At 30.7% G+C, this 18,152-nt stretch overlaps 2 protein-coding genes across 12 annotated transcripts in view; one reads left to right on the top strand and one right to left on the bottom strand.

Moving 5' to 3' along the window:
- LOC118186506 (DNA repair and recombination protein RAD54B-like) overlaps window positions 1-8,256 on the bottom strand; it is a 176,394-nt gene extending 168,138 nt beyond the window's left edge. For 5 of the 8 annotated variants that reach the window (XR_015041298.1, XM_085817210.1, XM_085817209.1 and 2 more), the window contains exons 1-3: window positions 7,810-8,256; window positions 1,811-2,344; window positions 1,660-1,681 (exon numbers count right to left, since the gene is read on the bottom strand). Coding sequence is in view for 6 of the 8 variants with exons in the window: in XM_085817210.1 (XP_085673336.1) it covers window positions 1,660-1,681; window positions 1,811-2,344; window positions 7,810-8,037 (784 nt within the window). In the remaining 2 variants the exon portion in view is untranslated. Of the gene's footprint in view, window positions 1-1,659; window positions 1,682-1,810; window positions 2,345-6,839; window positions 7,085-7,809 lie in introns of all 8 variants that reach the window. The other 3 variants (XM_085817211.1, XM_085817212.1, XM_085817214.1) reach the window with 3 other exon arrangements.
- Window positions 8,257-8,618: 362 nt separating this feature from the next.
- Window positions 8,619-18,152, top strand: part of LOC118180466 (protein-tyrosine sulfotransferase-like) — a 58,248-nt gene continuing 48,714 nt past the window's right edge. For 2 of the 4 annotated variants that reach the window (XM_085817216.1, XM_085817217.1), the window contains exon 1: window positions 8,619-8,946. The gene's annotated coding sequence lies outside the window, so the exon portion shown is untranslated. The remainder of the gene's footprint in view (window positions 8,947-18,152) is intronic. The other 2 variants (XM_085817218.1, XM_085817219.1) reach the window with 1 other exon arrangement.

Below are 18,152 nucleotides of genomic sequence, written 5' to 3' on the forward strand. Positions count from 1 at the left end.
GTCATACAGAATAGGCAGATTAGAATACGAACAACAAAATTACATATAGATTTTTTTCATTAATATTCTTTACATTAAAAAAAAACTGAAACATTTCTTTGAAAAACCAGCATCTTTAAAAACAGAATATATCTCAAAGTTAATGATTTGCTTGTGTGGTGCTGCCATCTATTATTCATAAAAGAGATTAAAAGTAACCATTAGTTTAGTTTTCGTGATATTTATCAATTAGTTTCAGTGTCTAAAGAGGGAATATTTTTGGTGTGTTCACACCGAACACATTGCGCCGGAAAGGGTTAAGTATATGTGGGAGTTTATTTATTCAGGACTCGGATTAGTTTGAAGTTATGTGCAAGAACTAAACATAGGTATAGTAAATAACTAAATACAATTCAGGCTTAATTCAGTACACAATAGGAGCAAGACAAAATTTAGCGAAACTACTTGGCTTTCGTCGCCAATCTTGTGATACACAGCCAATAATGTATAATGGACGTTATTAAGTTAGGCTAAAATTATCTTTACTGATTCATTTCAATCAATGTAGCAGACTGCGCTGCTCCCTGATCTTCTAATTTGATCCAGCTTATTATTTTTTGCAGACTGTTATCATTACGGCAATTTTATAAAAACTAAGCTTGAACTTTCGATTATGTCGAAAAGAGTTTACAATTCGGGAGTTGCCAAAGGATCTATAAAGCAAAATTATGTTTCGATGCCCATTAAACAAAAAGTGGAATTGCAGAAAAAAATGGATAAAGGAATATCCATCTCAAAATTATGCAAGGAGTATGGCATTGGAAAGTCCACTGTATACGACACAAGAAAAAAGAAAAAGGAACTTTTTGAATTTTTTGTGGAAGCATCTTAAACAACTTACATTGAAAGAAATGTTTAATAAAGTAAACAAATAAATATTAAGCTTTCTTTTGTAAATTTTGATGCCCTTTAGATCATAATTGTTCTTTATTTCATAAATTACGATTTCATATTTTTAATTGTATAATTCCTGTATGCCATCTTACCAAATTTAAATTGATGATTTATTATCCGGAAAAATCCCAAATCCGGAATCACCGAAGTCCCGAACAGTCCGGATTTCAGACTTTGTACTGTATACAACATGATATGGATGATTTGGAACTTGGTGGTGGCATAATAGATGCTTAGCGAAGAAACACGGGAAGACAGACATGGCCGGATTCAAGATAATTTTATTATTGAGGAAAGCAATTCGGGATACACAATATTTGGTTCGCACACGGACAGCCGTCTGATGGGCCCTACAGTTTTGTTAGCTTGATACTTATTTAGTGAGCAAAGATAGTATCCGCAAAGCATCTGGCCAGGAGGAGAGCGAAAGTGTCACAGCAATTCAGAAGATGAAGAGAGGGGATCAAAAAGTTTCAGTTTGAATTAAAAAATTTTGGTTTGTAATTATTTAGTGATTGGGAAAGAGACATCTGCATTAAGTGGACGCAATTTAGACCTACAGTGCTATTTTTAAGATAAAAAGTAAAATAAATAAATAAATAAATAAAAATAAAAGAAGTTATAGTCAATTAAAATTAGAAGTTTGGTTTCATATTTTTTGTCCCACATATATATATTTTATAATGCAAACTAATATCATAAAAGAGAAAACAATCATTTACTTACCATCGCCTTCCCAAATTTTGTGCTGAAAGGTAAGTTGAATAAATATTATTAGTTTTATATATTCTGATTTTTAACAATGCCAAGAAAATGCATAAGATTAGATATATAAATTAAATTAATAAAATATTATTTGATTCGTGAAAAATATTACCTTTTTGGAAGATCGTTTACAATGCAATACACTATAAATTTTATATTCAAAGGACTTTGGAGAAGAAACTCTTTGAGAATCCAAATCTCCTTTTCCTTGAATATTTTCAGGATTCTGGAAAGGGTCCAAAACTGCATCAATTTCAAAGGACTTTGGAGAAGAAACTCTTTGAAAATCCAAATCTCCTTTTCCTTGAATATTTTCAGGATTCTGGAAAGGGTCCAAAACTGCATCAATTTTATTTTTTGACTCTGAGATATACCCTGATTCTTTCGGAAATTCAGAATTATATTCATTTATTCTGTGATTTAAAACACCCAATATTGATGAGATATTAATATTCTGGGAAAACATATATGGTTCAAATAAGCATTCAGTCCTAGCATCATCTAGGAAATTAGCTGTTGATGTTGTTTCTATTGCATTTACACTATTTGATTTTCCTTCATCTACTTCTGAAATAAGTTTCAAAATTTCCTCATCACTACGAACATTGCTTTCAGTATCTTTGTTTACACACGTGGATGTACTACTCTAAAAATAAAATAAAAGATATGAATTAATTGTAGTTTAGAAATTAAAAATTTTATATATTAAATAAATTCTCCTTTAATATAAAAGTTCAATGATGTAACCTGAAAGTTAATAACAGTTTTGAAAATTAGTAATCAAACCAGAGAATTCTTTTGAATTATGACAAATATTTTAATAGACTATATGAATTCAGATAACTAAGTTCCACAATCATCAACGATATTAAATGTATCTTCCACGGAAAATTGTTTCGGCTGATCTTTGGAATATGGTAACAGGTAGTTTGGCGAAATTTTGGAGGCGATAAAGGTTACTACCTAGGACTTTGGTAATAATGTGAGAAGTACTCAGTTCCGATTACGCATTATTTTGTGTGAAGGAAATGAGAGATCATGAGATATGTCACGTGACATTAATGGACGAAATACAGTTCTTTAATCGGAAAAGGGTGTAAATTTGGAAAAATATCTGTAGTACTATATTATTTTGCATTAAGCTTCATTGTGTATTGTGTGAAATAGTATTAATTTTCGGATTGCATGGCACTATGTAAAGTGAATTCTAAATTTTTAATGCGTTTATCTGATAATAATAATAAGTTGAGATTGTGTGAAAGAAAGGATATTACAGATAAGTTTGAATAGCGGTGCAAGAAATCTGGTGAAAATGGACATTTTGTGAAACGGAGTGTAAGGAAGGGTACGTGGTTTACTGAAAGTAGTTTGAGTATAGGTGAAATTTTATTAATTTCTTATTACTTGGTGAATAGACTTCCAGTTGACTACTGGATTTAGGATTTAGAAATTAGCAGTAGTACTGCAGCGACGTAATGAAGATTCTGAAGAAGATTAGGTAAGTTAGTATTTATAATCATTTGAGGATATTATTTTTATGCATTGTTCTAAGTGTAAGGAGTAAATAAATTAAAATGGTATTATTTAAAAATTGTTATTAGCAATGATTTAGTTTAAAGTAATTAGGATTGTAATCTAATTTTTATTAATTTAATATACGTGCTTATTTATATTTTAAGTGGTGTTTTTTAATTTAATTATATTTTAATTTAATGATCGTGATTTTGTGAGTTATATGTTTGTAGTATTTTGGAATACGTTTGAGTCGCATACGTTGAGTATTTTCATGCATTTTCGTTAAATTTTTCTAATTTATGAGAAAAAAGCAGTGTACATGGATATAGTGAAGAGTGTGCGCAATGCCATTTTTGTGCAATTCTGGGATGTTTTTCTAAGTAAAAATAAGTCGACCTGTACATGGTTTAGTTATATTTTAATTAAATGATAGTTATTTTGTGAATTTTATGTTTGTAGCAATTTGGTATACGTTTCAGTTGAAATAAACGTGCATGGAAATAATTTAAATATTTGACACTAAGTATTTGTAACCATTTTTAATGTTTGTGGTAGAAATTCATTGGTGACGTTTATAATATAATAGATAATTTAGAGGTAAAAGTTTTTGGATATTTTATTTATTTTATACGTGAAAATGTTCATCCTTGGAAAGGGTATATACTTCTTCGCGATCAGGTAATTTCATATATGTTCTTTTTACCGGATTTAAAGATTCACAAAATTTTCGTGAAATTTTTCTAATTTATGACAAAAAAGCAGTGTACATGGATATAGTGAAGAGTGTGCGCAATGCCATTTTTGTGCAATTCTGGGATGTTTTTTTAAGTAAAAATAAGTCGACGTGTAAATGGTTTATGTGTATGTGCTCTTCTGAAAAACGCACAAGGAGTTTGCGATTGTGCACTTTTTCCCAATTTTGCAGTTAATATTTGTCATGATTAAGCAGTTTTATTACATAAAATTTCTAGCATAAGTGTAATTCGGCTAGTAGATTGTTGGAAAAAGTGTTGAGTAAATAAAAAGAAAAGAAACATGTCTTTACTTCGCGAAGACAAAATGGCAGTGGAAAAAAAATAGAGGGTTGCTGTAGCAGAGTTGGTCACCAAATTTTTGCCAAAAAATCGCCAAGTTACCATAATCCAAAGATCAACCATTTTTTCTACTCAGCTATAAATAACTAAATTCACCAACTTAAATTACTTAATGATCTTCTATGTGATAAAAATGTGTATTTAGAAATTAATAATTTAAGTAACAAATCCTAGAATCTTTAATCCTAGAAAGCTAACCTTACTACAGAGAAATGTTGAAGCTAATCATTCTTAAAAAACTCACTACTAACAACTTTCTTCAAAATGTGATTTAATTTAAAATTTTCCAAAAAATATTTTGTATCAGAAGATTAATGGAAAAATATCATCATCCTATTATCATCACTTAGAGTCAATCGGAAGTACAATACCTATCAGAGCTTTTATTTCAAGAACATTAGTTTCTGAAATAGAATATGAATTTGTTATTACCGTTTCTGGTACTATTCTGTTTTGAGAGCCGTAAGAAAATTGCAGCGAAATTGTATGCGCAAAAGCGCCAAATCTAGCAAACATGCCCATTTAACAGCGCACCAAATCTAGCATACGTGTTGATTTCCGATTGCGTAAGTTTATATAGTTCTATATTTCTTGAGACGCCATTGAAATACTAGTTTAATTTTTAAATCCTTTTTTGATATCCTATGGATTTAACAATTTGGGAATTGCACATGACGAAAAGTCGGCAATAGAATTTTGGGTAAAGTGCAGAATCACCCACTGTTTGACACATTTTTAAGAATTGCACATACTCGGTATTCATGTGCACATCGACATATTTTCACTTAAAACAAAATCCTAGTATTGCACAAAAATGGCACTGTGCACACCCTTGACTTTATCTATGTACACATCGACCTATTTTCACTTAAAAAGTATTGACAAAAATCCAATTGTTTTTACACTTGTAAAAAGCGGCAAACAAATAACTGAGCGATTCTGCACTTTACCGAGAATATTTTCAAAGAAAAGGCAACATTCATTATAAAAAATTATGTTTGAACAACCAACAAGATGAAATTATGCTTTAGCGATAAGTCGGTAGCAAAATAGCGATGCAGACATCCATTCAGTCATGTTTAGCAATTTTTATATAAATTATTATAATGATTTGAAATAGTTATTTACTCTTATGCTTCCATTCCGTCATGTTTAGCCTTATTCATATAAATTATAATAATAAAATAATAATAATGGGTTTTCATCCGCAGAGAACCCGTTGGCAGCATTGCACTTTTACTCACCAAGCTCGCGGTTCATCAACGATGAGCCCAGCCGTAAACGTGATTTTTAGTACTTGTAAATTCAAGTTAGCAGGCAAAACAATATATTAAGCACATGGTAGTAAAAATTCACAGATAATACACATGTAGATGTAAAACTAACCGGTTAAACGAGATATACGAAAATAAATTTGTATTAAATTGAAGTTAGCACAGAAGCATTTATAACAGAATTAAAAATTCATTTAAAAAACATAAATTAGTATTAATATAATGAAATTAACTGGTTAAACGTGATATACGAAAAAATTTGTCTTAAATTACAGTTAACTCAGAAAACAATATATTCCTTCCACCAGTAGTGATTTGCTAATTTTGATGACTATGGCGATTCATCAAACTATTCTGTCATCTTATATAATCAGTAATATTTTTTGTTTCAATTAAATCATCTATTTATGTCACACCTGCCATTCTCTGAAAGGTTATTGTTAGAAAAGCATTAACAATATATTATCTTGTTAAAATTTTACACCGTAAAAATTGATTTATTCTCATAATTTTAGATGACAATAATAAAAATAAAAGCATTACTTAATTATTTAAAATGCACATGCACATTTTTGCAGCCTACGAAAACAAATTATTTTAGAGGTTGGAAACCTGATGGTTCTGCTCATGATCTTAGAGCTGTTAATAATTAAGAACACAATGTGAACAGCCGTGTTACAAATTAGCATTCACCCCTCCCACCATATTTTCTTCCTTTCATCCCGAACCGAGAATCGGCATCTATCTACGAAAATATTTCTATCCATTCGTTGTTAAAAAATTCAGAAAAATAATAAATAAGAGAAGAATAATATAAATTTGCAAATGCAAACAACGACAGTGATATTCCAACAAAATTTGAACACAAGAGGAATAGTTGCAAACTTCAAACAAGCGAATAGGATAAATACTCTGGGTTACCAGATTTGAACTATTATCGCCAAAGTCAGCGATGTTTACTTTTACCAGGTTCTCTGCGAAAGTGCTTCCATAATAATAATAATAAAGTATTATATGAAATTAACCTTTCATTTAAATTAAAACATCAATCTTAGATAGTTATTTACTATTATACTTCCTTTTTTGCCGCAGTTATTAGGGTTGCGGTAATTCTTTTTGGCAGCATTGGCATCAACAATAATTTGGTGATTTTTTACGGCCCTCGAAACCGAATAGTACCCTGTTTCTGTGTACATTTTTCACATATCTCCGAATTGGTGGCTATCATAATGATTTCAAGTATGTCACTAATAATTACCAATGTAAAATATTCCATTGAATTAGCTGTGTTTTTTTGTTCTTTGGACCCTGTACTACATACACATATTTCTAGCAGCAATACTGTACTATGGCATGTCTTTGAAATATTATCATGTTGTTATTATCATCACATCTGCATCCATTTTTGCCAAAATTCCACTTTCTTTGGACTTACGATGAAATAACTCTCATATAAAAATTTTTGCTTATATTTCTTGTCTTTCCTCGGCTTCATTCTCTTCACTGAAAGGAAAAAAAATTTTGAGAAAAATTTCATGTTTATCATATATACCCTTCATACTTCTTGCCAATATAGCAATTAATGCCAAAAACTACAGCTAATATATAATATTTATCAAAAAAGTGTACTTTAAAACAAGTAAATTATTCCCACTAAAAGATAATTGAGATATAACTTTAACAGAAGATAACCATTCATAAAATTTATTTTACAAAATGTGCCAAGTGATGTAAAATTTACAAATGAAGCTTTCTAGGATTAAATTAGAAAGAAAGTTATTTTTTGATATTCTCTATTCTCAGGCTGCTTCAGTTTCTTAGAACATCCAAGTCATTTCACAGAAGTTTAAGAGTTAAGTTTCGAAAGGCAATTTTTTCTTCTCTTGTTATTTTAATTGACAGTTGGAATAATAATTATGTTAATCCCCTGTTTTTGTATATCATTTTCTACTGAATTTGACATTCGTGATTTTCTGGGGGTTAATTCTCCTTTTGTTGCATACAATTTAGACAATTTACAGCAATTTCAAAAACGCTAATTCTTATTAGCTATAAATTAAAATGAAAAAATTTTGGAATTTTATGAAATGATTTCAGTTGGCTATTTTTGTTATTTTCACATTAAAAAAAAAAATAATTGCAAGTTATAGCCTTAAAAGATTATTTTCCAGAATACGAATATTAAGATAAAAATGCAGGCATTTGAACTGACAATGAATCTAACTTACATTCTGAAACATTGATTCTGAGCTACTTGTTGATGGCTTATTTGACTTAGACAAAGTCGGTATGACCGTAGTATTCGCCGATTGTATAGTATTGGAATCTTTAACAGTTTTGTGGTCCAAATTTTCGAAGAATTCGTTTTCTTTATCAATATCGACTTTAAGAAATGGAGTTAAAAAGCGCATCCGCTTAATTCCAGATCGGAAACTAGGGGCGGCTGATTTCTTCATATTAGCCGCTCCAGGAGACAGAAATTGAAGATAAAAGAGTTACTTTTATTTTTCAAACAGAAATTGAAAATATAAGTTACTTTTATTTTTAAAAACGTTAAAATGATAACATAATTAAAATTTAAAATTACACTTAGTTCTGAATACACATAATTCACAAAATATCAACATCACATTAACATTAACAGACTTCGCAGTTCGCGCGCGGGAGGACAAGAGGCGTTGCCACATTAACAGTATTATTTTCACCAGTTACATGAATAAGATACATTCCGTAGATGCTATGACTTTTAACATATTTTTCAAAACCAAAAATAAGAAATGAAATAAATTATATGTAAAACATAAATAAATACTTATTGTAATAAGAATGAATAACCGACTTTAGCAATATAATAAAATAATTACTAAAATTGAATTAAATTTCGTTAAGTTTTACTGTCTTTTTTATAATTTTGATGAACTAAAATATAGCAAACATTAAATAACTTCTTATTACTAATTATTTCATAGTAAATTTCTGAGATCATAAATGTGTGGTTCATGAACGTTTTGAATGATGATTCTGTGTGAGCAGCTGTGTTTACTTACGGGATCATTCTGCTGTCAGGTGGTAGACTATACGTGTCAAGAAAGCGAATTTATTATGTTTTAAATGGAGAATTCGACAAGGGCTCAGAATTTGACAGCTTATCTTGCTTGTACAGAGGACTATATTTAATCACCTGAGTGTTCTGTCGTTAAATTGTTGATCTCGACCTCATGAAATCTAATCATCCTTGGTGCAAAATTCATTTCTTCGGTCTCGTCAGTCCGCAGAATTCAAGTCATAATATAAGGATTTACGAATTAATTTATGAATAAATTTTAAATTTGTTTTATTGGGAATTTTATCTTTTTATATTTTACGTAAGTAATTCAAGTTATGATTATTTTATTTTAAATTGAAAATATATATTGTAATTGTGTATTATGTATTTTTATTGCTAAACTATCATCAGTTTTTAACGTAAAATAATCGTATGAATAATTTGATGATAATCATGTAAATGAATGATCCTAGCTGATTTTCATAACAGTAATTTGAAAGGAAGTATCTGGTGCTGTGTATTACAGATGAACTAACTTAGTGCTTGTCGATTGTATTGCATTTCAAATCATTGATCATCAACAGTATCATCCAGAATGTAATTGCTTATGGTACTAGCTGTCTATATGGATGTTCAATTTCTTCTCTGCAAAATCTAAGTGACAAAATTCCCATAGAAATATGAGATATGTTCCTACATTTTCACAGAAAATCTGTTATAAATGCATCGTTTTTTGATTTATTGACCTTGTATGTTTTGCCATCTTCTCACCTCTACATAAAAAATCATCTTCTTGCCTTCAAATACAGTACTGGTATATATATATGGTGATGATCTTTTTATTTACTTTATTTTATCTGAGGCATGAGTGGAACATGAAGCATGCTAATGTATCATATATGCATGGGTTTATGTAGTACATAAGTGATCAATAGTAGCAGGTTTGTTCTGGTCTCATGTGATATTACATTGATACTTTTTTTAATTCATACAAGGTTATTGAATAAAAAGTTGCTTTCAATCTTTTTTTTTTCTTTTTTTTTTTTCCACCCTATGGATAAATAATAGGTAAAAGTGCAGAATCACCCACTGCTTGGCACGTTTTTAAGGATTGCACATACTCATTATCCATGTACACATCAACCTATTTTCACTTAAAAAGTCGAAGAAAATTGACAAAAAATCCAATTCTTCTTACTCTTGTAAAAAGCGCCAAAAAAATAAGTGGGCGATTCTGCACTTTAGCCAAATAATACCATCATTTTTGGTATAATATTGGCTCCTCTATGTAAATAACAATCAGTGGTGAACTGAATGGGGTTCTCATGAATCTTTTGTTAAATTTGTGGGAAGCACTTCCGCAGAGGATCCGTTAAATGTAAACATCGCCAAAATTGGCGATAACAGTTCAAAGTTGGTAAACCGGCGAATTCGGTGGTCGTAGGTAGCAACCTGATTCTTCAAACGCTTAGACAACGAATCTGTTCTCGTATGTTCTGTGCGTGCTCCGTTTTGCCGCTGGCTGGTGGTGCATCACTACCGGATGAGCAGGTGAAATTATGGCGGAGAGGGGGGGGGCTGATTGATAATTGGTAACAGGCCTGTTTAGAGTAGTATGACTGTGTTCTTAATAATTAAAAGACTAAACACTCAGAACCATAGGGTACCCGAGTCCTAAAACATGATTAACGTGGGCCGCAATAATATAAGGTTTAAATAATTAACTAAAGTTTTTATTTTTATTACTCTTATTTTTATCTAAAATAATAAGAATTACATCACTTTTCATGCTTAAAAATTTGACATATTTTTAATGTATCTTAGCAATTACCTTTCAGAAGATGCTAGGTGTTTATATATGATAGATGATTAGAATGAAATAAAGAAGTAATAATGAATAAAAAAAAAGTATTATTGGTTCTCTGAGATGAGATTTAAAAAAAAATTTTTTTTAAAGATTTTTTATTGGTCATCAAAGTTAGTAAACCACTGCTTTGAGTAATTAATCAAAGTTTCACTTTTGAAAGATGTATAATGTTCTTATAGTTTTATTTACAATGCTACTCTAAAGGATTTGAATATTATTGAAGATTCTTGGCAATGTCCAGTTTATTGTGAAAAAGGCAGTTGTTTCAAAATAAAATATTTTAAGCTATCAGCAAGTAAATTCAAAAAATAACTTTGAAAATTGCTTGCATAAAATGGATATTTGAAATGTATTATTCTGTAATGAATCCATTAATCTATTATATGTACAGTAGCACTTAACATATGAAACACAATTTTGGGAATATTGACAAGCAAAGCACTTAATGAAAAAGACACTTTTAAATGTACTAAAATATTAGTATCTGTATGAACAACAGAGAATATATGTAATGAATAATACCATGACCAAATACCTATATAAACAAAACAAAATTAAGTATTCTCATCCTCGACACTTGAAAAAGTAATCCTGCTGTGCAACATTTAGTGAATTTCTGATTGCATGATATTGCAAGCATTTTTTTAGATTTTTCCTACTAGTGGTTAAGACCATTGAATACTGGTAGTTTGATCTGTGTTCATATCATGGTTAAAAGGCTGGCTGCATGGTTGATTTTTCTAGTTTTCCTCATATGTAATGCAAATACAAGCCAGTTTCCCTTAGAATGTTCATAAAGACATCCTTCTTCAGGTCAACAGCCGGTATGCTTTGCCATATTCGAATAACCTAAACTTTCCTTCAGATTATACATTGAAAGGTTATATCTGTAGTAAGCAGGACAATGATCATTCAGCTTCTAATAGTGTGGAAGGAGTATATTTAAAACATGTCAGAACCTTGGGATTCATAACAAAATCGACCATTAATCTTGAACATTTTATCAAGTGTGCCGTTTTTCTTACGTTATGGGTTTCACTAACAAGATATTCATACTTTTGTTCCAGTTCACAAGCAGTTCAGCAATACAGTTGCTGGATACTGGTAGTTTGACCCTAGTTTGAATCTTCAGTACTCAGTATCTTGGGCCATCACACTGTCATGGCCCCTAAAGCTATTACTGCTTGGCATAATATAAGCAAAGCATTTACGACTCATTTATGATACTAGTTACATTCTGAGAAGTGTTTCATCTGCCTTTCTCATACACCTGAATGCATCATTCAGAAGAAAATGATGTTGCTGCGTTTAATTTCATCAGGCCTGATGAAAGGTCTAGAATGCTGCAAGTGCTGGTTTTTTCCCACATCTGTTATAAGGAGAAATAATTTCAACGATATCCTGGAACTAGAATTATCCTAGTTTACATATGAATTTGTCAACAGCATATGCTATTTCCTAAAAATCAATGAAAATATTGCTGTTTTCATTTTCATTTTTGATATTCTAAAATGCAGTAATGTATACAGCATTGATTTACGTCCATTTTAAGGTAAATTTGCTGATCATTTCTTATAAGTTTCCAAACATCTTTTTAGAGATGGACTTTCTTCTTTCCAAAGTGAAATGTGTGTCAATACAATTTATTTCAAATGACTATGGCATGACATCTAGTATTCACTTTGGCATTCATGTTTGTTTCATTATTTTACAGATACATTGCTATTTATTTTTAAGTGTTTTTCACGTGTTATTGAAAATATTTGTAATATAAGCATTTACAAAACTTTGCATTGACCAGAGATATAAAGTTAGTCTTCAGTTAAAAGACTTGTTTAAGATTGTGTAAAGTTGAACAATTACTTTGTTTATATAAGTTGAATAGGAGACTGTTGTTTTATGATTTTTTTTGTAATGTTGGATAGTTTTTCACGGGCTTTGGGAATTTTCTTCATTTGATTATCTCTATGTAGTTGAATAGAAAAATATTTTGAAATTATCAAGATAAATAAGTTATCTATTTTGGAGATTAATTTTGATAACCAGCATTTTGTAACAGCATCATGTTCTTAGCATATGCTAAGAATATCATCAAAAGAAAAGAGTCAACCAATGTATGCAGATCTGTGATAAATTTTACTACTTTTTGTTATTCCCATGTATATGTAGTTATATAATGATTTGAACAACTGTAATTTTGGAACACTGAGAAACAACTGCTTCAAGTGATTGTTAGACTGTTACTAAATTACTTCAAGTTGCAAATGTGGTCTCACGGCTTCATAGTTTATAATGCAAAGCATGCGGAAAATTTCTAGTTACATTTGAATTGCATTGAAATCTGTGTTTAACCTCAAAATCAGACTCAAAATGCAGATTTTTTTTCAGGCTATCTTCATAACTATTGCATTTTGACATTTAAATTGTTCATATGACAAAGAAATGTGAAAAATGCTAAGTTGAAAACCATGCTGTATCTTAATATAAATTAAATCCTGTGACTAATCACTTACTAGTCCTGTGAAAATTTGCAAATGTGACTCTGATTTTTTGTGATTGCTTTCTAAATTAATTGATGCTATACAGTATATTTTAAAATTTCACACTTTACAGAACAATGTTTCTCATTGAAGAATGGCACAATTTCATTAATCAGTTGCCAAACTTTCTCGAAAACACATCTTGCACTAAGCCATCTTACTTTTGTTTTGTGTAATACAGCACATGCAAGTATTCAGATTTAGGGCTTAAGTAAATCTCCCTGTGGGTACATCAACAAGATTGAATACTATTCCCAAGCCTCATGGTTACATCTAGCACAGGTTTAATGTTCAATGGAAATTTAAACAGACCACTTGAAAATAGTTAAAATTTCCACATTCAAAAAAAAAAAAAAAAAAGATTACCTTTCTTCATTTCGTTACATTATCAGTAATTCTCGCTGGTGAAAATGTGCTTTAGGCCCCTGCTTGGCGATTTTCAGCTGCGGCGATTTTTTTAAAATTGCCAGTAAAATATCAGAATACGTTGCATAAACAAAGTTGCGAAGGCGGAGCTATGTGATGTTCATAAATGGGTGGGACTGAGATTGTGACGTCACAATGTATTCTCTACAGATGTAGAAATAAGTATACTAAATTTTTTGTATTTCAAACTACTATAATACGGTATGTGAATTGTAACAATTATTAAAACTGTAAACAACGTCACAGTCTCTCATACAGGTGAATATTTTTAAGCTTTAGTATTTATACAAATAAAAACAGATTTTTTTAAATTTTAATTTCATATTGCGGAACATTTTAACTGATCATCTTTACAAAATTACCTTATTGCTACGTAACGACACCATCTCTTACATACTAGTAAGTAAACAATCTTCATTATTTTCTAAAAATTTTTAAGCTTTACGTTAATAAAAAAGAAAAATATTTATGATTGAATATCAACATCATACACAGCTTTCATTTCCCTGTTTCTTAAGTTCCTAAACCACGTTCTATACTCTCGTATTAGAATTCTACACATTAATAAATTTAAAAAATCTAATTTCTCACAGTGAAAGAAAATAAGAAAATATTAAAAATAAGCAATTTTTAAAAGAAAATATATTTTCACTTACCCTTTTCAGGAAAATAAAAAGTCTTTTTTGACAATGACGGCACGTTTCCCTTTCATTTCCAATAAAGTAATAAATTTACATGTTCATTCACTCACCTCTCTCAGCATCACAGATAAATCCATAGCGATTGTTTATTTAACGAAATATATGCAGAAAAATGTTAAAAACACACAGATAAAACCACTCGATTGATAACTACCAAAAAACATTCAAACGGCAACTGAATTAACTGCCCAAATTACGAAGTAAAAATTCCAAGAGAAATCGTCTGCTTGGAAATTCTTTTTACTTGCAAGTATATATTTTTGAAAACATAAATTATCGTCAGCTACTTGACAATTTGTCTTCGGACATTTGTGCTCTCTCCGAAGAAATTTATTCGTATCTAGGTATTAAAAAACGCTGTGAAAGCCATGGCTTTTCGATATCTAAAGCTACGATAAGTAATATTGTCAACGGTAGGAAATTAAAAAAAGACGACAAATATAATGAAATTAAAAAAATAAAATAAAATCTGAAATTTAAATTTAAAACACAAAATACCATTAGTTTCGCTTAAACGCTACGTGTAATTCACAACAAATGCGAGAGGTTTAAACCTCGTAGAAATTTACAACATTTTCATTCAAACATGGAAGTTTATTTCTCGCAAAATGCATGATTCATGCGAAGTATTCATTTGCTAAAATTTATTTGCGTGCATCTTAAAGAGATATCAGTCACTATGCATACCAGAAACAGTGTATAGAAAAGCCTGCTATACAATTTGAAGTCAATTAAATAAGATTAAAAAATTCAGATAATTACACAAACTTGGCATTGCGCACTGCCTTGGCTTTGTCCATGTGCAAGTCGATCTGTTTTTACTTAGAAAACATTAGAGAACTGCACAAACTCGGCATTGCGCACCACATTGGCTTCGCCCATGTGCATATCGATCTATTTTCGCTTAAAAAAACATCCTAGAATTGCACAACCTCGGCATTGCGCACCACATTGGCTTTTCCCATGGGCGCATCGATCTATTTTCACTTAAAAAACATCCCAGAATTGCACAAACTTGGCATCGCACACAACCTCGGCATTGCGCACCACATTGGCTTTGCCCATGTGCACATCGATCTATTTTCACTTAAAAAAACATCCCAGAATTGCACAAACTCGGCATCGCGCACAACCTCGGCATTGCACACTACATTGGCTTTGCCCATGTGCACATCGATCTATTTTCACTTCAAAAAAACATCCCAGAATTGCACATACTCGGCATCGCGCACAACGTCGGCATTGCGCACTGCATTTTCTTTGCCCATGTACATATCGATCTACTTTCATTAAAAAAAAAACATCAGACAATAGCACAACGTCAGCTTTTCCAATCGTCTAGGATTGAGCCAAAAAGAAATACAAAATATTAAAAATAAGCAACTTTAAAACGAACCATACAAGAAAAATTTTTTCACTTACCCTTTTCAAGAAAAATGTAAAGTGTTTTAGAGGGGTTTTATATATGAATTTATCTCAGGGGAAATCCTTTTGGATCCCTCCTCATCTTTAAATAAATTTACTAACGTTCTATACGCCGTTTCCGTAATATATGCAGAAAAAAGGCTAAAACCCACAGGGGGGAAACACTCGATTAAAAAAAGAACCACCGCATAAGAATATTCAAACCGCAACAGAATTAACAAGTAAAAATAAAAATAAATAAATAAATAAATTGTAAAAAATGAAAGCTTTTAGATTTTACATTACGCCCAAAGGGGCGTTTTTTTTTAACATTTTGTGTGTTACCTTTCTTTATCAAATATAATGTTCTTTACACTTAAACCATAAAATTCAGTTCAACAGCAATATCGCAATATAATTTTAAAATGAGCATATCTTTAGAATTTCCGATACACAGTTATGCACTCTGCACGTAAAAATGTTTTTTTTCTCGCACTGTGTTGCCGTTGCTCGCTTTGAAATCTTTGAGTTTGCTAATCAAAATATCGTTCAAGTTTTACAAAATATCAATCAGATAATAAAAAAAAATTCCAAGTTTGGGCTTCCAGATACCCATATTAGGTTGGAAACGTATGTTATTCAAAATTTGATGGCTCTAGGTACCGTTGTTTTATCACAATGCGAGAAACATTTATGCAGATTTTTCAATATTTAATTTCTTTAAATATAACACAGAGCGATAACATTTAGTGGCAACAGAATAACAACACAGCTTCAAAACATCGGGTTAGCCATGTTGGCGGCTTTATTGCCCATTGAAAAACAATTGCCAAGCAGTGGGCTAAACCGCATTTTAACCTTCTCGCTTTCTGGGGAATTTTCAGTGGGAGATCTAAATCTTGTTATACTTATCTGTGTTCATGATGTAACAAAGTCGATGAGCACAGTATACATGTCGATGAAGTGAGATAACAGATATCTATGTGAACTCATGTTATGCGCAAATCACGTGATATTCCTTTACGTTTTATTTATACAAATACAGTATACATTATATAGCCAAAACAAAAATGAATATATATTTACAATATACATTATGTATTGCATAGTAAAATCCTAAATACATTTTGATAATTTGCTGAATAATAATAAAATAATATATATCTATATAGAAGCTTTAAACAGGTAGCTGTTCACTGGCCATAGTTTGTCCATCCTTGAACTCAACTTTCGGATTTGATAGAGTGAGATTGTGACTACATTTTCAGTAACTTATTTGATAAAATTATGATTTGAAAATTCAAAATAGATTTAAAATCAGAAGATGAATTTAAAAGAAATACTGTGCCTAAATATATTATTAATAATAATTAATGAGTTCACCAGCGGCCGAGCGGTAAAAGCTGCTGAACACTGGTAGTTCGATCCTGGGTTCAAGTCCCGGCGAACAGGCTGGCTGCATGCACGTTTTTGTGATTTCTCCATGTGTAACATGGATACGAGCCAGTTTCCCTTAAAAAAATTGAAAAATTTTTCAATTTTTCAATGAAATTTTTTTCTTATTCATTGATCATGCAGCATAGCTCTCCAATAACAATAACCAAAATCAGGTTAGGTTTTGAGGGTTAGTTAAGGAATATTTTGAGTTTAAAATTGCTGGTGGCATGTATCCGTTTGGTTTGGTGTGTTTTAATTATGTCAAAGCACGCAAAAAATATCTGCGTAAGAGAAGGTGTGCCTTTGAGGAGAACTTTATAAGGGATTTTTGGCTTTGCATTCATGTAACATATTGAAGCACCATAAAAACACCCATGCAATTAGCTGTCTTTTTTTAGATTAGGACCTAAATCAAACTACCAGAATTCAGTGACAGAACATCAGTTGGAAAGTAATGAATCATAGTATGCTTGTTAGAGTTACATGCAAGAAAGTTAAATTCTGCCCTTACTGTTCCTGAGGTTAGCATGATTGTTAATAAAAATAGTGGATATGTTAGTTTTTATTTTATGACACATGCACACATAAACACACACTTATTTATGCATGCATAAGTAAGTCAGAGCAGAATATAATTTATTTCTATACAAACTATATTTTTTACAAAGTCAAACAGTTGCAATAGTTTATATTTCAATGAAAATTTTGTTTATATCATTTATGTGATGATAATTTATTTTCACTCATACTTTGGAAAGCATTTTGAAATTATGTAATGAAGGTACAAATAGTAAAATTGCCTTTTTGTTTTTCTTGTGTTTTGACAATTTCCCAAGAAACTGCACTGTTAAAAACAGGAATATTTTCTAATTTTATATTCTTAAAGCATATTTAAAGAAAGATATGAATTTCACTAAGTTATTTTTCAACAAATTGATAACTTTGCCATGAAAGACTCATTATTTGCTGTGATCTGCAAATATGATCTGGTTCTGTTTCAAATGGAGAAGACATGTATGTATCACCAAAATAGCTAATGAACAGTCAATTACGATCAACGCATTTCACGGAAATTCGTTAACAGGCTGTTTTTCATTAGAAACAGGAAATGGCATACTGCAAGCCAGAGGGAATATGGATTTAGGGGATC

The sequence above is a fragment of the Stegodyphus dumicola genome, chromosome 5 (genome assembly GCF_044657685.1).
Source record: "Stegodyphus dumicola isolate Sdum_Otavi_A_Nest chromosome 5, ASM4465768v1".
In the NCBI taxonomy this organism is placed as follows: Eukaryota; Metazoa; Arthropoda; class Arachnida; order Araneae; family Eresidae; genus Stegodyphus; species Stegodyphus dumicola.